The sequence below is a fragment of the Mobula birostris genome, chromosome 10 (genome assembly GCF_030028105.1).
Source record: "Mobula birostris isolate sMobBir1 chromosome 10, sMobBir1.hap1, whole genome shotgun sequence".
NCBI classification, from domain to species: Eukaryota; Metazoa; Chordata; class Chondrichthyes; order Myliobatiformes; family Myliobatidae; genus Mobula; species Mobula birostris.
This window is the reverse complement of record NC_092379.1, coordinates 96402700-96424787: the sequence shown is the minus strand read 5'-3', so window position 1 is coordinate 96424787 and position 22088 is coordinate 96402700. Positions and strand designations below refer to the sequence as shown.

At 42.2% G+C, this 22088-nt stretch overlaps 1 protein-coding gene across 1 annotated transcript in view; it reads right to left on the bottom strand.

Annotated features, from left to right (window-relative positions):
- LOC140204181 (exocyst complex component 1-like) overlaps nt 1-22088 on the bottom strand; it is a 105967-nt gene that overhangs the window by 68009 nt on the left and 15870 nt on the right. The window contains exons 2-3 of the mRNA XM_072270645.1: nt 21311-21441; nt 16515-16674 (exon numbers count right to left, since the gene is read on the bottom strand). Coding sequence (XP_072126746.1) covers nt 16515-16674; nt 21311-21441 — 291 coding nt within the window. The remainder of the gene's footprint in view (nt 1-16514; nt 16675-21310; nt 21442-22088) is intronic.

The window sequence follows — 22088 nt, the reverse complement described above, 5'->3', positions numbered from 1 at the left end:
CACCACCATTAGCAGATCTTACATTATATTCTCTGTATGTCCTAGTCAGCAATGCTTGTGAATAACCAACATGTCTTTAGGCAAAATGAAAGCTCTTAAGGTGCATAAGTCACCAGGACCAGATGGACTACATCCCAGAGTTGTGAAAGAGGTTACTGAAGAGATAGAAGATGCAACTAGCACGTATTTTTTCCAACATCAATCCTATTTGTGACAGATGTAATAATGAGGTGGCCACTTTAACTCATATGTTTTGGTCTTGTATAAAGCTAGACAACTTTTGGAGAGTTGTTTTTAAAACATTATCAAAAGTCTTGGATCTGGACCTACAACCTAATTTACTTACAGCAATATTTGGGATTACCCCACTGAAACCAGGAAATATTCCTGTTTCTGCTCAATATATGATAGCCTTTTCAACTTTATTGGCTAGGAGAGCCATTTTACTGAAGTGGAAGGATTCTAATCCACCTACTGTCTTTTATTGGCTTTCCTCTATTATGTCCTGTTTAAGTTTAGAGAAAATAAGTCGTCGGACATTTGATACATCCTTTAAATTTAAGCAAATCTGGCGACCTTTTATTCAATATTTTCATTTAATTTGATATATTACTCTTGCAATTTTTTTTTGAAGTTTTAGATTTGATCAGAAAGTCTTTCTTTTTTTTTGGTCATATCCTCAGAATGGACTGCCCAGTCCTTTTTTTTTGTATAGTGTAGTGGGTTTTTTTTTCTTGATTTAAAATTCAAAGTTTTTTTCTTTCCTCTTCATGAACTGATGAGGAAAATTAGCTGTTTTCTTTTTTATTATATATTACATACTAGCTTAACACTATAATTTTGATAATGTCTATTTCGATCTCTGTATTGTTATTGATATATACAAACTTGTACATTTGAGATAATTCTCCTCTTGCTTGTATTTATGTTCCTTTTAAATCAATAAAAAGATTAATAAAGAAAAAAAAGAAGATGCATTGGTTATAATCTTTCAAGGGTCACTTGATACTAGCATGGTTCTGGAGGACTGGAAAATCGCAAATGTCACACCACTCTTTAAGAAGGGAGGAAGCAAAAGAAAGGAAATTATAGGCCAGTTAGCCTAACCTTCGTGGTTGGGAAAATGTTGGAGCCCATTATTAAGAATGAGGTTTCGGGGTACTTAGAGACTAATGAAAAAATAAGCCAAAGTCAGCATGGTTTCTGTAAAGGGAAATCTTTCCTGACAAATCTGTTAGATTTCTTCGAGGAACTTACAGGCAGGATGGACAAAGGAGAGGCAGTGGATGTCATTTACTTAGATTTTCAGAAGGTGGTTGATAAGGTGCCACACATGAGGCTGCCTAACAAGAAAAAATCCCATGGCATCACAGGAAAGACACTGGCAAGGATAGAGGAATGGTTGACAGGCAGGAGGCAGCGAGTGGGAATAAAGGAAGCCTTTTCTAGTTGGCTGCCAGTGACTAGTTGTGTTCCTTAGGAGTCAGTTTTGGACTGCTACTTTTCAAATTGTTTGTCAATGATTTGGAAATGCAATTGATGGCTTTGTGGCAAAGTTTACAGATGATACAAAGATGGGTGGAAGGGTAGGTAGTGCTGAAGAAGCAATGCAATTGCAGCAGGACTTAGACAAATTGGAAGAATGAGCAAAAAAAGTGGCAGATGGAATACATTGTTGGGAAATTCATGGTAATGCATTTTGGTAAAAAGAGCAATAGTGCAGACTATTATCTAAATGGGGAGAAAATTCAAACATCAGAGGTTCAAAGGGACTTAGGAGTGCAAGACCCCCAGAAGGTTAATTTACAGGTTGAGCCTGTGGTAAATGTGGCAAATGCAATGTTGGTCTTCATTTCAAGGTGAATAGAATATTAAAAACAAGGAGATAATGCTGAGGTTTTATAAGACACTAGCCAGGCTGAACTTGGAATACTGTCAACAGTTCTGGGTCCCATATCTCAGAAAGGATGTGTTGTCATTGGAAAGAGTCCAGAGGAAGTTCCTGGGGATGATTCTGGGAATGAAGGGGTTGAAATATGAGGAGTGTTTGGCAGCTTTGGGCCTGTACTCCCTGAATTCAGAAGAGTGTGGACGGATTTCATTGAAACCTACCGAAGGTTGAAAGGAATAGAAAGGTGGATGTGTAGAGGATGTTTTCTATATTGGGGGTATACAGAACTAGAAGGCACAGCCTCAAAATTGAGGGGCGACCTTTTAGAAAAGAGGTAAGGAGGAATCTTTCTTTTAGCCAGAGAGTGGTGAATCGGTGGAATGCTCTGCCACAGACTGTGGTGGAGGCCAAGTCCGTTAGTATATTTAAAGCAAAAGTTGATGGCATCAAAGGTTATGGCGAGAAGGCAGGTGTATGGGGTTGAGTGGGATCCAGGATCACCATGATTGAATGGCGGAGCAGACTCGATAGGCTGAATGGCCTAATTCTGCTCCTATGTCTTATGGACCATCTCAGTTATTTTACTGACTGTGATCTATTGTTCCTTTGCCACTGAATATGATGGCTGGTGATCCACTAGTTAAGCAAATCAGCGAGAACAGAGTTAGGTCTTGCGTACGGGGTCCTCCTTCACTGTTATTGGCAAGTTCTGGGGTTGATACCAAAGATTAAAGCCTGACGGTTGATCAGAAGTCTGGAAGTAGTAGCCTGATGGCCAGAGCCCTATGTCTGTAAGTCCACCGATGTCAAAGCCCAACGTCTGTGAATTCACAAGTCCACAGGAGGCTGTAGATTGGAGGCTGGAGATGTCCTGTCCCGTGGCTGGAGAACTGTGTATGTGCACGTGCGGATGGGTGGGAGGGAAGAACGGGTATTGTTTTGTTGTGGTGGTTGTTTGTTGTGTTCTGTACTGTTCTGCTGAACATTATGGGTATGCTATGTTTTCACTGGAATGCATGGTGGCATTTGTGGGTTGCCCCCAACACATCCTTAGATTGTGTTGGTTGTTAATGTAAGTGATGCATTTTACTCTATGTTTCGATGAATGTGTTAAATAAATAAATCTGAATCTGAGTTGAAATCAATGCAGGCGCACTACCACATCAATTCCAACCGGACACCATTAATCGGGTAGATTATACAGTGTACATGTTGGGTAACTGATACAATGTTGCGTTCCTCTGCTGGAATTCACCAGGGTACCATGGTGAGGCACAGTCACAAGAATGTCAAATACCAACAAGTTCAGCTCTTTCATAATTATGGAAATCCCAAACAGGCGCACACTTACAGGAAATTTACATAATTTCCAGCCCATTGAATACTCTCCACCTCTGCCCTCAAGTTTAAAGATCGTAAAACAGAACTTATTAGACAGAAAACTATTTAATCACTTATTGCCATCTTTGGCTGAAATGAAGCATTATTTTCAGTATTAAAACCAATTATATAAAGATTATCAGAGTTATGCAGCTCAAAAACCCATTCACTTCATCTACTATGTGCCAATCCGTTTTTCTGCTTCGTCCCATTTACCATCACCTGAACCAACCACAGCCCGCCATACCCTTCTCATCCATGTATGTACTTTATCCAAATTTCTCTTAGATGTTGCAATTGAATCCACATCTATCACTTCTATCAGCAGCTCGTTCCACACTTGCATCATCCTCTAAGTAAAGAAGTTTGCACTCGGGTTCCATTAAATAATTCATCTTTCACCCTAAAGCTACGACTTCTAGTTCTAGTCTCATCCAACCTCAAGGAAAAAAACCTGCATGTATTTACCCTATCTATACCCCTCATTATTTTGTATACCTCTGAGATCTCTCCTCATTCTTCTCTCCTCCAGAGAATAAAGTTCTAACCTAGTCAACCTTTCCCTATAACTCAGGTCCTCAATTCCCAGTAACATCCTTGTAAATTTTCTCTGGAACCTTTTAAGTTAATTGATATCTTTCCTACAGGCAGGTGACCAAAACTGTAGACACTAATCCAAATTTGGCCTCACCAATGTTGTGTACAAAAGATTCAGACTCATTTATTTATCACAAGTATATTGAAACAGTGATATAGACAATTTGTGTTAACAAACAACACAACCTAAGTATGTGTGGAGGTCAGCCGGCAAGTGTCCCCACACATTCCGGCACCAACAAAGCATGTCCACAATGCCTGACAGTATAACACAGAATATCATAGCAGCAAAACAAGCCCTCTTCCTCCCTCTCACCCACCCATACTCCCACTCACACACTCAGACAGTCTTCCAACCTCAGGACAGGTTGCCTTCAGTATTCTAGTGGACTTGAAGATATCGGACCTTCGACTTCCCTAGTAGACTCTCAGACTCATAGTCCTAGGGCTTCAGCTTCTGGACCATCAATCAATCCTTGGGCTTTGGTCTTCAGGATCATGAGCAGAAACATAATATCCCAATTCCTGTACTTAAGGCTAATGTGCCAAATGCTCTCTTTATAACCCTAACTGCCTGTGATACCACTTTCAAGAAATTAGGGATCTGTATTTCCAGATCCGTCTGGGGGTCTACCACACATATCAGTGCCTTACCATTCACTCTGTAAATTCTACCCTGGCTTGGCCTACCAAAGTGCAACATCTCACATCTATCTGTATTAAATTCTATCTGCCATTTTTCAGCCCATTTTTCTCACTGGGTCCAGATCCTACTGTAAGCTTTGATAGTCTTCCTCAAGTACCCTATATCCTCAATCTTGCTGTCAACTACAAATTCTCTGATCCAGTTTATCACATCTAGATCACTAATATACTTGATAAACAGCAAAAGAACCCAGCATCAATCCCTGCGGCACTCCAATAGTCATAAGCCTCCAGTCAAAGACAACAATCTATTACCACTCTGTTTTCTGCCAATGCTGAATCCAACTGACAATCTCATCTTGAATGCCAAACAATTTAACCTTCTGGATCAGCCTCCCATGCAGACTTTGTCAAAAGCCTTGCTAAAGTCTACTGCCTTTCCTTCACTAACCTCCCTTGGAACCTCTTCAAAAATTTCCATCATTGGTTATGCTTCGGGACAGATATTTCAGATAAAAACAACGGCGCATGTGCACCAACTTTAATTGTCTGCTCACGGGTTCAAGTACGAGTATATCGTAACATCCCCCCTTTTATCAAAACAAAGAAAAGGAACAATTTATTAACAAACTCAATTTCTCTGAAGTCTGCTTTCCAGTGTATTTTCATGGAATTAACTTTCAAAGCATTCATTAATCATGCCTTATGTCTCTTATGCCTGTCACAAATACATACCACTCATTATTTCCCTTTGTATGAGCATATATACAAAATATAAAAAATACTAAAATTCGACTTCAACTTCAAACTACAAACTACACAACCTAAAATAGGACATGGCCCTTTTTTGAGTATAAACATGACATTAAAATGCCAAATAGTGTCACAGACTTATTGTTCAATTGTTCATGCAATTATTCAATGTGGGACAAAGTCTTCTGGATATTATGGCCTTTTCACTGTGCGGCCAGAACGAGTTTTTACTGTTTTGTCCGAATCCTGTTGTTTGTTATTTGCATGTTTCAACGTTTGTGTTAGTGTTTGTGTTATGTCATTAGCCTCTGCTAGTATTTAGCTGTGTGCATTTGATGTGTTAGGCACACTGTGGTCATTGATCTCGGTTGTTTGACCTAGTTTTGCCTGTTCATATGTGATTAGCTTTTCAGGCGGTTCCTCAGATGTTCGCGATTATGTCAGTAGATCCCAGAAGGGGCTTGAACTACATATGAACGCACATCAAGGCGCTGACACACAATTGTTTTCTCCCAATTCTTTTTACCTTGCACCAGGGGTTGCATGCGCACGGTATCCCCTTCGTCGAGTGGGGCAAGATCTAATTTGTTGTAATTGTCGGCCTGCTGCTGGACGCGTTGCTTCATATGCTTGTGTTCACGTACAACTCTGGGTTCCAGTAAACTCGCTGTTGTAGGACTCAAACGCTGAGCAGGACTTGTGCTTAGCACTTGCGAAGGTGTGTTGCGATGGTCTAGGAGTGCGAGGTAGGGAGCTGCTCGTGATTTGTTGTTCTTTGTGAGGATCCGCCTAGCTGTTTTAACTGTTGACTCAGCTTTTCCATTCGCTTTGCTATTTCCAGGGCTGTTACAGAAGTGCTCAAAATCCCATTCTCGTGCAAATCTGCGAAACTCCGCTGACGTGTATTGTGGCCCATTATCACTAACCACTTTTGTGTTGGGCTACCATATCTCACAAAATGAGCCTACAATTTATGAATAATGGCTGCACTGGTCGTATTGCAAAGAAGATCTACCTCAAAGAAATTGCTGTAGTAATCAACGGTGACGAGGTACTCTTTTCCTTCAAATGTAAAAAATCAGTACCTATCTTTTCCCACGGCTGAGCAGGTACCTCATGACTCATAAGCGATTCTTTCTGCTGACTCATTTCGTATATGCGACAAATATCACATGCAGCAATATATTGCTTGATAACGCTGCTCATGCCTGGCCAAAAAAGACATTCGCGTGCGTGTCTAAGGCATCCTTCTACGCCCAAGTATGACGAATTAATTATTTCCTTCATTTCTTTTCGCTCACTTTGCGGTATGATGACACGCTCACCTTTGAAGATTAAGCCATCTTGGACTGCGAGCTCATCCCTATAGCTATAGTAAGGCGTAAGTTGTTCTGTTAGCGCGTCACGTTCGCTCAACCATCCACTGATGATTACGCGTTTCAACATCTGTAGTGTGTCATCTTTTGTTGTTTCTATGCAAGTCTGCTCTAGACGCTCATCGTGGATTGGCAGGTGCGATAGCATATTGACTTTGTCGAAGCTGTTCTCCTGGCAGGCCTGGAGTACCACTAACTGCTCGTGATAGTGTATCCGTGAGGTGCATGAGCTTTCCTGACAGTAGGTGATGTCGAAGTCATAGCTCTGCAGGCGAAGAAGCATACCCTGTAGGTGCTTTGGTGCCTTCACCAACAGCTTCTTAACTATCATTTCGAGTGACTTGTGATCGCTGAGTACTCTTGTGAAGTGGCCAAGAGTGTATTGATAAAAATGCTCAAGTGCAAAAACAATTGCCAGCATTTCCTTTTCAATTGCTGCGTAACGCATTTCTGTGTCCGTTAGTGCTCTGCTTGCATATGCGATCGGACGTCCATTCTGGAGGAGTGCTGCCCCTAGGCCTTTGTTGCTGGTGTCACAGTGGATGGTTAGCTCTTCCTTAGAATTGTAGAATGCTACCACCGGTGCTTCGGATACCATCCGCTTGACCTTGGAGACAGCATTTTGCTGCTCAGCTGACCACTCCCATGTTACATCTTGCTTTGTCAGCTGTCTTATTGGCTCAAGGGTGTCTGAGAGACTTGGTAGAAAATGGCTCAGGTAGTTGACAAATCCGATCAATTGCTGCACTCCCTGCACATCCATGGGTGCTGGCATGTCGAGAATGTCAGCGACCTTTTCAGGATCAGGCTGAAGTCCCTCACTTGTGATGAGATGCCCCAAAAAGGGTATCTCTGTCACTCTGAAGACAGATTTGTTCTTGTTGAGCCTGATATGCTGCCCTGCACAACGCTGTAATAGCTGTCAAGTTTCCAATCATGATAGGTGATTGCCTTTTCCTGCATTTCCCCTTTTCCGTACACCAGAATATCATCGGCGACGCAGATCACTTCCGGTAGTCCTTCCAGCACCTGCTGCAGCCTGCACTGGAAGATCTCTGATGAAATGCTGGTTCCAAACGGGAGTCTGAGCCATCTATACTGCTCTAAAGGTGTGTTGAATGTGGTGAGCACGCTTGATTCACAGTCCAATTTCACTTGCCAGAATGCAGAACTCATATCAAGCTTGCTGAAAACCTTAGCCTGGTCAAGATCTGGCAAAATGTCCTCTATCACCAGAAGGGGGTAGTGTTCTCTCCTCAGTGCTTTGTTCAATAGTTGAGGGTCAATGCATATACAAAGATTGTCGTTCTTCTTCTCTGTGACCACCAACTGGCTGACCCACCTTGTAGGTTCATGGACTGGAGCTATCACCTTGTGGTCTACCAGTTGATCAAGCTCAGCTTTCACTTTCCGCTTCATAGTGTGAGGAAGACATTGTGGAGGTAACACTGTAGGTTGAACTTCTTCATCAATCTGCTGGTGGGCTGCACCCGGAAGCTCCCTGAGCGTATCATCGAACACTTCTTCATAGCATTCTTCTGGTGTGCATTGTTTTTCTTTAAGTGTAGATGCATGCACCCTGCGAAAGTTGTCATCGTTGACCGTAATCAGTTTCATTTGCTGGCTGGCCCTACTTCCCAGCAATGGTATAAAGTCGTCAGTGACCACAACAAATTCGACAAAATACTTGCGGTTCATCATGGGGTTACGCAATTTCACTCTACACATCCCTTCTGCATCCATGGTGGTTTTGTTCCACATCATCAGCTTTTTTGTGTATTGTCTTAGTATGTGGACTACTCCCTTCAAGTACTTGCGGGGTAAGATGTTAATGCTCGCGCTGCTGTTGACTTGGAAGTCTATTAACTTTCCATCGATGAGCATCTGTGCAAATACGTCATCCTTTGTCTTCAAACTGTTGATCACCAGTATGACATTGTCGATAAACTCAGTACTGCTGTCATTGTTGGTCTGATCATCGCTTTGTGCTTCCACCCCATGCACAGGCTTCTGCTTGCATACCTTTGCAAAGTGATTTTGAATGCCATCCGCCTTACACACCTGTCCGTATGCTGGGCATTGTTGCTTGTCTCTTGCATGTTCCGTGCCACAGTATTTGCAAGGGTTCACCTCGCTTCTGTGGCTATTCAAGGTGCCTTTTGCTCTGGCTCCATCACTAGCACTAGCCTTCTGTCCAGGATGCTTTGAACCTTTCTTGTTAGTGCGAGGTTTAACCCCATGGACACTAGCGGATCTGCAGCTGTACTGAATGCTTGTAGGTGTGATTCAGCCATTTCTGTGCTTTTACAGCTGTCAATGTAGTAATTGAGCGATAGTTTTCTCTCTTGTAACAGAAGTTTTCTGGTTTGGGAGTCGTTAATGCCCAGTATGAGCTTCTCTCTCAGCAGACTGTCTGACATACACAAGCAAAAATTATATGTCTTTGCAAGAGATCTAAGTCTGGCAAGAAACCATTCAAAGGTCTCACCTTGTTCATGTTGCCACTTGTTGAACAAGTACCGTTCATATGCCTCATTTTTCTCACCGATAGCATATCTGTCAAATGCAGCTAAAATCTTTGTGAGGTCTTGGCCTTCAGCCTCATCTGTGAACACAGAACTGTTGTAGACCTCAAGTCCTGACAGTCCAATTGTATGCAAAAATAATGCCATCTGCTATGCTGGAACTTGTTTGTGCGGTTGTGCTACGACGCTGTAGTTAGTCCACATATGCCGCCATGTCTTCCACCCGTCTATCACTCCGCGGTTGACCGTCACGGCCAGTGGCGGGCGGATGCCGCTGACTGGGGGAGGACTTCTGTCCCGACCATGGTTTTCCGGCACGGGGTCGCCCGTGGGCGCTGGGTGCTGCTGAGATTCTGCTGTCTCACCTCCAAGCATTGCTACTGCACCCGTCTCTACTTGTGGCTGGTTGCCTGTCTCGGTCGACATTTTTCTACCTTAACACTCACCCTCTGATGTTTCAGAGTTCTGCTATTATGCTGCCAACAGCAAGTTGAAAAAAATCAGGCGCTGCGGTTGAAAAAAGCAATTTTCCGAACCCCATCGCTGCCACCATGTTTCGAGACAGATATTTCAGATAGATAGATAGATATACTTTATTGATCCCGAGGGAAATTGGGTTTCATTACAGCCACTCCAACCAAGAATAGAGCATAATTATAGCAATACAAAAACCACAAACAATCAAACAACAAAATGCAAACTATGCCAGATGGAAAATAAGTCCAGGACCAGCCTATTGGCTCAGGGTGTCTGATCCTTCACGGGAGGAGCTGCAAGTTCGATGGCCACAGGCAGAAACGACCTCCCGTGCCGCCCAGTGTTGTATCTCGGTGGAATATGGCCGAAGTCCAACAAAAAATTCGATATCCGGTCTACAAACACGTTCCTCGATTGCACCATCTGTTGTTAACCCGAACAGTAAGCACCCAACTCCTTTATGCTTACCGCTCTCAGTGCACTTCCGGTCAGCCCTAACGGTCTGGAAGCCATCCATGGAGAAGTTTTGATCGGGTATGTCCTTGTGCAGCCCCGTACCAGTGAAACACATAATACTGCACTCCCGAAATGTTCTCTGACGCCTGGCTAGCGCTCTGAACTCATCCATTTTATTACCCACCGAACTCCTCTTCTCCATAAGTCTCTGTTGTCTCGACCCGGTCCTCTTTCCTCGGCACACCGGCACATGCGCACCAACTTTAATCGTCTGCTCACGAGTGCATGTACAAGTATATCATAACAGGTTAGACATGACTTACCACACACAAAGCCATGTTCACTACCTCCTATTAGGCCCCATCTACCTAAATACTGATATATCCTGTCCCTTAGAATACTTTCCAATAATTTACCTGTAATTTTCCTGCTTATTCTTAGCACCTTTCTTGAATAGCAGAACAACATTTGCTATCCTCCGGTCCACTGACACCTCACCTGTGGCTAAGGACGTTTTAAATTCTCTGCTAGGGCCCCTGCAATTTCTTCATCATTCTCCCACAAAATTGGAAGGGACACCTTGTCAAGCTCTGAGGATTTATCCTCTCTAATTTGCCTCAAGACAGTATGCAACTCCACGTCCGTAATCCAGATGTGGTCCATGACCTCGCTACTCATTTATCTCAGTTCTATAGATCATGTGTCCAGCTACTGAGTATACACAGATGCAAAAAATTTGCCTAAGATCTCTTTCATCTCCATGCTTAGATAACCACATTGATCTTCAAATGAACCAATTCTGTCCCTTGCTATCGTTTTGCCTTTAATATATTTATTGGAGCCCTTGGAATTCTCTTTCACCTTGTCTGCTAGAGCTGGGGTCCCAACCTTTTTAGCACCATGACACAATCAGCAATCGCCTCTGATCTGGGCCGACATTTACGAGCCGGGTGGCACCTAATTAATTAGCTTATTTATTTTGGCTTTTTTCTTAAAGTTGTGCTGGGTGCGTTCAGGCCACTGCTGCACTCTTCGCGGCAATGTATTGGTCTGCGGCCCAAAGGTTGGGGACCACTGAATTATAAGTCAATAGCATCATAACATTTTAAGTAACATTTGGATATTAAACACAGCACATATTTTCCTCGTATGAACATATAAAATAATTGCAACACACCAATATTGCTGAATCAGTGGGAGCCCTGGGCTTGTTTTCCTGCAACAAGACGGTCCCATCAAGGGATGATGGGAGACAGAGATACTTGAAGGGGGTTCCTTATGTCCAGTCTATTCTGCAAGTTAGTTTTCGTTGCATTCATTGCAGAAAACTCCACTTTGCAGCGATATGATGTTGGAAATGGAAGCAATGTTTTCAGTGCTTTCGTGGCTATCTAAGGATATTCAGCCTTAACTTAATCCAGAATGCTGGCACAGATGTTATGTCAAACATACTTTTCAGCCCACCGTCATTTGCAAGCTCGAAGAGTTGATCTTTTTCCCACGCTGACATGGATGATTCGCCAAGGACATTCACAAATGGGTCACGGACCCATTCCTTTGCACATCTTGGGCCACTGATGACTTCGCGTACGTTCAAGTTCAACAGTGGGCGCAACAAGGAATGAGGAAAGTGCAACTGACTCATATCGTTTCATATCACAAAATCATATCGTTTCCTCGCGGCCCGGTAGCACATGCTTTGTGGCCCGGTACCGGTCTGCGGCCCGGTGATTGGGGACCACTGTGCTAGAGCAACCCCATTTCCTCATTCAGTCTTCCTGATTTCTCTCATAAATGTTCTCTTGCTCCTTTTATACTCATCAAGCACCTCATTTGATCCTAACTGCAGAGACCTGATTGTTGCCTTCATCTTCTTAAACAGGGCCTCACAGTTGCTTGAAAACCAGGTTTCCCCAAACCTTTTAACCTTGCTTTTTATTCTATCAAATTAATGATTCTAATGTACAAAAGTGTGTACTCTCAATATTTCAGTATTGAAGACCTCTCACTTTCCATGTATCATTTTAACCAGAAAACCATCTATCCCATTCCACACCTACCTGAATCTCTTTGGTCTTTCTACAAGTTAGAATCTCCAGTCCTAGTCAATATGCAAAAAGTTAAGATCACCTATTATCAGAACCTTATTTTTCTGTCCGCTGTCTCACTACAAATATTTTTCCCTCTAAATTCCACTGACTATTGGGAGGTTTATAATATTAACTCATTGATATGATCATTCCTTCCTTATTCCTTAGTTCCACTCATATTACCTCAGTAGATGAGCTTTCCAATATGTCCTAGGCACTGCTGTGACATTTTTCCTGATGAGTAATGCCTACCCACCCCATTTGATATATCCTCTATCATGTCTAAAACAACGAAGCCAAGGAACATTGAGCTGCCAGTCCTGCCTCTCTCGCAACCATATCTCACTAATGGCTGCATCGTAGTTCCATATGCTTATTTATGCTCCAAATTCATCTGGCTTACCTACAATACTACTTGCATTGAAGTAGACTCAGAATATTAGTACTACATGCTCAGCCTTCAGTTTCTGTCTTTGCATGTAGACTTTGTATCTTTCCCCACAGTCATTCCACTTGTTGCCTTGCCACTCTGGTTCTTAACCCCCTACAACTCTAGTTTCAACCCTCCAAGGATATCTGATCCTTCTCCATTTCAGGAGCAAACTGTCCCGTTTGTACAGGTCCCATCTTCCCTGGAAATAAGCCCAATATTCCAAAAATCTAAAGTCTTCTCTCGAGCACCATCCCTTGAGCCACGTGTTAAACTGCGTTATCTTCCTATTTTTGGCCTCAATAGTATGTGGCACAGCTAGCATTTCTGAAATCCTGGAGGTTCTGTGCTTTAACTTAGCACCTAACTCCCTGAACTCACTTCGCAGGACCTTGTCACCCTTCGTACCTATTTCAGTGGTACCAATGTGGACCCCAATCAGGAGCTGCACAAAAGAATGCCACAGTTTCATCAGAGACGTCTCTGACCCTGGTACCCAGGAGGCAACATAATACCATTTGGAGTCTTGTTCCTGTTTGCCCCCATATCCAGTGAATGCCCCATAACTCATTCTCACCTCTTCCTTCATTCTCCTCCCCCACCCCTTTCTGTCTGAGCTACATAACCAGGTCAGTACCAGAACTCTGATTGTTGTAGCTTTCCTCTGTTACTATGTCCTGCACAACAGTATTGAAAATAATACACTTGTTATTGACGAGAACTGCCACAAGGGGTAATCTGTAGTGACTCCCTGTTCCCTTCCTCTCTCCTGATAGTCACCCATTTGTCTGTGTCCTGCAACTTAGGAATAATTGCCTTCATGGAACACTTGTCAATCAATCCCTTAGTCTCCTGAATGATCCATAGGTCATCCAGTTTGCCTCCACTTCTTCTAACACAGTTTGTAAGAAGCTGTAGCCAGATGCACCACTTGCAGGTGTGTTCATCAGTGACACTGAAAAACTCCCTGACTTCCCACAACCCACAAGAGTAGCACTCCACTGTCCTGGGTTCCATTCCCACTATGCTAACAGACTAATGATAAAAATATAGAGAATTTAACAGAAACCTCACCTTAGCTTCCACCTCTTCTCATCAAAGCCTCAGAGTTCCACTCTAACACTGTCCACTCACACTATGGCCATTCTCACAATGGCCACTTTGCACAAACCTTACAAACCTGGGAGGGGGGAGAAGATGGCGGCGCGATGACAGCGCGCGCAGCCACTTCGGTGATGAATATCTGTTATTTGTCAAGTAGGGGACCGTGCACAATCCTGATTTGATGGAGACAGATGTGACAGCACAGCGGAACATCTGGAAAACTTCTGAAATGACTGCTTTGCTACTGCTGCTACTGTGTGGTAACGGAATCTCCGGAGCTGAAGGCCCCGAAATCCTCGGCTTTGTGTGTTTCAGTGGCCGGGGAGAGGTTGAAGGCGCTCGGCAGAGGACGGCGCTCGGGAGGCTGTATCCGAGAGGCTGCTCGGAAGCTCAGAGTTTTTGGACGGATGGACTCAGGGTCGGCTGCTTCCAAGGTATCGGCAAGTTGACGGTGCCTGGAGGTTTATGGCAGGAAATTTCTCCCTTTTGCTGCCTGCTATCGGGGACTCGGGAGTCGATCGACTCGGGACTTTGAGAACTTTTTTTTACTATCTCTATCATTTGTTCTTTATCAAATTATGGTATTGCTTTGCACTGCTGTACTATATGTTATAATTATGTGGTTTTATCAGTGTTAGTCTTTGATCTGTCTTGTTTTCTGTGATATCACTCTGGAGAAACTGTATCATTTCTTAATGCATGTATGCATTTCTAAATGACAATAAAAGAGGACTGAGTGTTCTCATAATCTAATCTAATCTTTATTTTGGTACTTGCCAATTACATAATTGCTTAATCAATTTTCAACCAACAATTTGCAATTGTGCCTCTTTTAGGCTCTTGCTACTTGAAACTGAACAAAATGTCCCATCAGGCACTAGTTTTTAAATCTCTCAATTCTTGTCACAAGTAATGCCTCCTGCAATTGAAATTGCAGGAGCAATTATTGTACAATGAAAACACTTCATTCTCTACCATAAATTCTTTTTACAAACTCATTATTCCCACTATATCCTCAACAAACATCTCCCACAAAAGGTGTGAGAACTACAATATATCTTTTATCTTGAAGATTGTAACTATAATTTCACCTGTCATTTCCCTCCCTTTTCCTAGTCCATTGAACCTAACTTGCACTAAAATTTCTCACCACCTCAATTGTGAAATCACGTCCTTTCCTGCTCCCTACATTTTATTTATTTATTTTTCTACTTAGCGATACACTGCAGAGTTGGCCCCTCCAGCCCTTGGAGCTCTGCCGGCCCAGCAACCCCACAACTCCGAATAACCCTAACCTAATCATGGGACAACTTACGATAATCAGTTAACCAACCTGATATGAATTTGACTGTGGGAGAAGACCGGTGCACACAGCGAAAACCCACATATCCACAGAGAGGACAGAGATACTCCTTACAGAACGGCGCTGGAACTGAACTTCAAACACAAGCTGTAATAGCGTTGTGCTAAATGCTATGCTGGCATGTCACCCTCTTTCCAAATCCTGTTGATCCATTAGGCCTACACCTGCTAATATACAATGGTTCCCGCAATGACAGTAGCTCAATTTCAAAATAATCACCCTGATTATTTTTAAATCTTTCCACGATCCTGAATTCAAATACACTATCATCTCCCATCCCTTTCCCTACCATAATGTCTTTCAAAGTCCGTTCTTCCTTTCAATTCAAAAACTCTGTGCACCACAAATTATACTATTCTGCACATTCCTGATTTTAATTTCTGCACCACTGGCAGCCAGGTCTTCTTTTGTATTGAGCTTAACCCATGGAAATCTCTCCCAACATCCTTTTAATTTTTCCTCCTTTTGAAATGCTCCTTAAACCAAACCCCTTTAACCAAAGACTTGGTTAAAGGGGTTTGGTTTAAGGAGCATTTCAAAAGGAGGAAAAAAGCATTTCAAAAAGGGAATATTCCCCTGTCAAACTGTCAATTTTGTCATTTAGTATTTCAGCTGTTAAACCTCTTTAGAGATATTTCAGTGCATGAGAAGAGTAATGTGAATGCAAGTTACTACTCTTTACTCATCGCCTACAAAATAGGAAATAAGGCACTGCAATTTACAATATCTTCCTATTTGAGAACAAGGAAGTGATTTAATTTTTGTTTTGTTATTCCTATACATACAATCTGAGAAATCCAAGACATGCTTTAATTTCATGCTTGGATCCTGGATTATGCTACTTATTTCAGCTATTTCCTTGATAGTGGGACAATTAACAATCAAACTAGTACAGATAGCCCTACTAACCAATAAATTGTAAATAGGACTAGTCTCTGAATGGGGAAACTACCCATTATTTTCAGGGAATTTTCTGAGTTTTTTTGAGATGGTAAACAGAGTCACGTGTGAAGTTGTATGGAAATAATCTTGATCTTAATGAAGGGTCTCAGCCCTAAACAGTGACTGCTTACTTTTTTCCATAGATGCTGCCTGACCTGCTCAGCTCCTCCAGCATTTTGTGTGTGTTCCCTAGAAATGATCTTGATTGTACAAACTGATTGAAGCCTGCTCAGTAAAGCCTTTAGCCAATTCTACATTAGTGTAGAAAAGAAGAAGTCTTGCAGACATAAATCAAACTATGCCTGTTGTTGTCAGAGGAACAATAGCTAATCTGGAATTATACTGGAAATTACTCAGAAAATACTGGAATTACTCAGCAGGCCAAGCAGGATATGAGGAGAGATTTACACATTTTAAACACATTTCCTTTTACATCTTTGTAATATAATTTTCATTAAGGTAAAATATGCATTTGTAAATCTTACCTTCTAAAATCTGAGGACTGATGTTTCTAAACTTAATTCTACTGTGCATATAATGTCGATTGAGCTTGAAAAGACAGGACATGAAATTATTTTTCTCTCCAGAATTGCTGGCAATCCACTTGTATACTTTATCAAAATGCAAATTGAATTCAGGGTTATCCTATGAAAATAAGAAAAAACATTACTTCATGTAAAAGAATATGTCAATATAAAACCACATAAATTAATATTAGTTGATTTGACCTTTCAAAACAGCTCCGCCATTCAATAAGATCAAAGCTAATCCAAATGCAATCTCAACTTTGCATTCCTACCCATTATTAGAAAACTTTCTATTCAATGTTTACTGAATATCTCAAACAACAGGAATTCTGCAGATGCTGGAAATTCAAGCAACACACATCAAAGTTGCTGGTGAACGCAGCAGGCCAGGCAGCATCTCTAGGAAGAGGTGCAGTCGACGTTTCAGGCCGAGACCCTTCATCAGGACTAAATGAAGGAAGAGTGAGTAAGGGATTTGAAAGTTGGAGGGGGAGGGGGAGATCCAAAATGATAGGAGAAGACAAGAGGGGGAGGGATAGAGCCAAGAGCTGGACAGGTGATAGGCAAAAGGGGATACGAGAGGATCATGGGACAGGAGGTCCGGGAAGAAAGACAAGGAGGGGGGGGACCCAGAGGATGGGCAAGAGGTATATTCAGAGGGACAGAGGGAGAAAAAGGAGAGTGAGAGAAAGAATGTGTGCATAAAAATAAGTAACAGATGGGGTACGAGGGGGAGGTGGGGCCTTAGCGGAAGTTAGAGAAGTCGATGTTCATGCCATCAGGTTGGAGGCTACCCAGACGGAACATAAGGTATTGTTCCTCCAACCAGAGTGTGGCTTCATCTTTACAGTAGAGGAGGCCGTGGATAGACATGTCAGAATGGGAATGGGATGTGGAATTAAAATGTGTGGCCACTGGGAGATCCTGCTTTCTCTGGCGGACAGAGCGTAGATGTTCAGCAAAGCGGTCTCCCAGTCTGCGTCGGGTCTCGCCAATATATAAAAGGCCACATCGGGAGCACCGGACGCAGTATATCACCCCAGTCGACTCACAGGTGAAGTGTTGCCTCACCTGGAAGGACTGTTTGGGGCCCTGAATGGTGGTAAGGGAGGAAGTGTAAGGGCATGTGTAGCATTTGTTCCGCTTACACGGATAAGTGCCAGGAGGGAGATCAGTGGGGAGGGATGGGGGGGACGAATGGACAAGGGAGTTGTGTAGGGAGCGATCCCTGCGGAATGCAGAGAGAGGGGGGAGGGAAAGATGTGCTTAGTGGTGGGATCCCGTTGGAGGTGGCGGAAGTTACGGAGAATAATATGTTGGACCCGGAGGCTGGTGGGGTGGTAGGTGAGGACCAGGGGAACCTTATTCCTAGTGGGGTGGCGGGAGGATGGAGTGAGAGCAGATGTACGTGAAGTGGGGGAGATGCGTTTAAAAGCAGAGTTGATAGTGGAGGAAGGGAAGCCCCTTTCTTTAAAAAAGGAAGACATCTCCCTCGTCCTAGAATGAAAAGCCTCATCCTGAGAGCAGATGCGGCGGAGACGGAGGAATTGCGAGAAGGGGATGGCATTTTTGCAAGAGACAGGGTGAGAAGAGGAATAGTCCAGATAGCTGTGAGAGTCAGTAGGTTTATAGTAGACATCAGTGGATAAGCTGTCTCCAGAGACAGAGACAGAAAGATCTAGAAAGGGGAGGGTGGTGTCGGAAATGGACCAGGTAAACTTGAGGGCAGGGTTTACTGAATATCTGTTCTGGCAGCACTGCCACATGACTAGAAGACCTGCTGCCTCACAGCTCCATTTCCTTTTCTGGCTAAAATGGACAATTATGTTTACCAAATCTTTGATCATGCAGTTAAACAATTTATATTCCTTTATAGCCTCTTCAGAGTGACATTTGCAATTTTCTAGTCCTCTGGCACCTTGCCAGAGTCTGATGATTTTTAAAAGATCGTTACTAATTCCTCCACAATCTCTACCGCTATGTCTTTCACACCCCTAGGGTGCAGTTCATCTGGTCTGGATGACTGAAGTACCTTTAGGTCTTTCAGCTTTTTGAGCATCTCCTCGCTTGTAATAGTAACTGCACTCACTTCTCTTCCCTCACTCTCTTCAACATCTGGCACACTGCTAGTGTCTTCCACAGTGAAGACTGATGCAAAATACTCATTTAGTTCATCTGCCATCTTCTTGTCCACTGTTACTATTTCTCCAGCCTCATTTTCTAGTGGTCATATATCCACCCTCATCTCTCTTTTATTTTTTTACATACTTGAAGAAGCTTTTACTATCCACTTAGATATTGTTTGCTAGCTTGCTTTCATATTTCTTCTTTTCACTCCTCATGATTCTTTTAATTGTTCTCTGCAAGATTTTAAAAGCTTCCCAATCCTCTATCTTCCCGCTAATTTTTGCTTTGTTGTATGCCCTGTCTTTTGCTTTTACATCAGCTTTGACTTCCATTTTCAGCCATTTGGGTATTTCTTCATTTTTGGAATACATCTATTCTGCACCTTCCTCATTTTTCCCAGAAACTAACTTCATTGCTGATCTGCTGTCATCCCTGCCAGCAGCTCCTTGTGATTTTCTTTGGCCAACTCCTCTCTCATACCATTATGATTTCCTTTACTCCACTGAAATACAGCTACATCAGACTTTAGTTTCTCCTTATCAAGTTTCAAGTTGAACTCAATCATATTGTGATCACTGTCTCCTAAGGGTTCTTTTATCTTAAGCTCCCTACTTGCCTCCAGTTCATTACATAACACACAATCCAATATTGCTGATCCCCTAGTAGGCTCAACAACAAACTGCTCTTAAAAGCCATCTCTTAGGCATTCAACAAACTCACACCCTTGAGATCCATTTCCAATCTGATTTTCCCAATCGACCTGCATGTTGAAATCTCCCATGACTATTATAACATTGCCCTTTTGACATGCCTTTTCTATTTCCCGTTGTAATCTGTGGTCCATATCTCAGCTACGGTTAGGAGGCCTGTATATAACTGCCACTGGGTCCTTGTACCCTTGCAATTTCTTAACTCAGCCCATAGGGATTCAACATCTTCCAACTCTACGTCACATCTTTCTGCTGATTTGATACTATTCTTTACCAGCACAGCCACGCTACCCCCTCTGCCTACCTTCCTATTTCAGCTCCCACTACAACCATCCTTCAGCATTGATTCAGAGATGGCCACAACATTCAGTGATGGCCAAAGCCTTATAATGTTGCAGCTGTAAAACCTTGGATAGACCACACTTCGAACATTATATTCGACTCTGGTTGCCTCATTATGAGGATGTGGAAGCTTTAGAGGGTACAGAAGAGACTTACCAGGGTTCTGCTTGGATTAGGGAGCATGTGTTAAGAGGATATGTTGAGTGAACCAGGGCTTTTCCCTCTGGAGTGAAGGAGGATGAGAAGTGACTTAACAGAGTTGTACAAGATGATAAGAGAGATAGATCAAGAGACAACCAAAGACTTTTCTCAGAGCTAAATGGCCAATACAAGGGACATAATCTTAAGGCGATTGGAGGAAAGTATATGGGGAATGTCCGAGGTAACCTTTTTTTTTACACAGAGAAATGTGAGTGCATGGAATATCCTGCCAGGTATATTAGGGACATTTGAGAAAAATAGAAGGATTGAGAGCTATATGGGAAGAAGGGTTAGATTAGTCTTAAGAGTAAGTAAAAGGTTGGCGGCACAACATTTTGGAACAACGGGCCTGTACAGTGCTGTAATATTCTATGTTCTATGCTGGTAAATTAATTTGGCTAACAACTAGTTTTAGCTTAACATGCATGTATTCATTTTTTTATAGCTTACCAGACTGGAACCTCAATTTTGAGAGTACTTTGTCTTAGCATACTTTTGGAGACATGCTGAACCAGAAGCAGCTATCTAGCTTGATGGTCACAGTACAGTGAATGATAAACATCACAAGGTTACGAAGTTACACGATATTGTTGAAACCAAACCTTCTGCTGTTGATTGGTCAGTGTCTTATGGATAACTACATTTGAGCTCATGGATTTGTGCTGAATCTGTTGAAGTTCAGTGTGAAGTTGGGACTTAATCTCCAAGTGGACTACATAATGGCCCCTCCTACTAAAATCTCACAGAGAAACCTACCTGTAACAAGTACACTGGTAGGCATAAGACTAAGTTCAGTAGATTTTTGTTTCTATTGCTTCTCTTAATTATGCTCAACAGGTACTCATTCATCTAGGGCAGTGGTGCTGTGTAAAGATAGATGCTTTCATGCATCAAGTTTACTCCATTACATCAGAATAAGAAACTGAAACAAAAGAAATGTATTGCTGTATATCAATGCTTAACTGAGCAGCTGCATCACAAAGATCAGGACAATCCTAGGTACAAATCATAATACATGTCTTGATTTGTTGATCTCTGCTGAAATAGCAATGCTGCGCAATACCTTACGGGGTTATAGAGAAAAGAAAATCAAGTCCAATATTTGATTTCTATGAGTTCCTCCCGAGTGAAAGTGCAATGGTTGAAATCTAGGAAGGTAGAAATTCTTTGCAAAAATAACATGCCAACCTATCAATAGTTCTTATAAGGAGTCATTCATAATTAATATCCACTGGGGCAAAGTACAGGAGAGCATGTAGACTCAGGAAAGTAAACAAAAGTAAGAACAAAACTGCAAAAAAAAACATGTAACATTCCTTTAAACTATTATTTGGATTGATTGTCAGAAAAGCAATAAAATAATTTTTCATCTACCTTATCTGCATCCTTCCCGTCAACTTCAAGCAAATCTTCAAATGACCACCATGCCACCTGCTTGTATGCATCACCTTTGTCAGCTTTTTTAAATTTCACAAGGGAAGCTTGATATGGACGATCAGTTGATACTACACAAGGAAATAAATGGAGAATCATTACAACTAATGGCAGAATACTATTAGAAACAAAAAAATCTGTTATACTTGATTGATCCATCTGAATTCAACTTCATTTCGATCAGCACAGTAAAAGCTTGGTTCAAGTAAACTCAAAAGGTTTTTAATACTTTTTTTATCACATGTACTAAATAATGACAGATAATTCAATTTGGGCACATGCATAGCAAATCATAAATGGGTCTCAGCCCAAACATCGACTGTTAATTCATTTCAATAGATGCTGCCTGACCCGCTGAGTTTCTCCAGCATTTTCTGTGTGTTGTGTATGCAAATATGAGGTCATAATTTTTGCCCATTCACTGCCAGTGTTGAAAGTGCAACTTATTTTGAGTCTTTGCCTTCATTGTAGTATGTAGGGGCTCAATAATAATGTCTCAGAGGCAGACAAGTGTACTTAAACTGTCAAAAAGGAGGATCATTCTGCATGACAACTCTGGCAGGGATTCCAAGACATTACTTCCTACAAAGTGAAACTCAACAGCATGAATGGCAGCGATGCTTCACTACCAGATAAACTCAACACCTTCTATGCCCGCTTTGAAAGGGAGAATATAACTGCAGTTGTGAAGATACCTGCTGCACCCGGTGACCCTGTG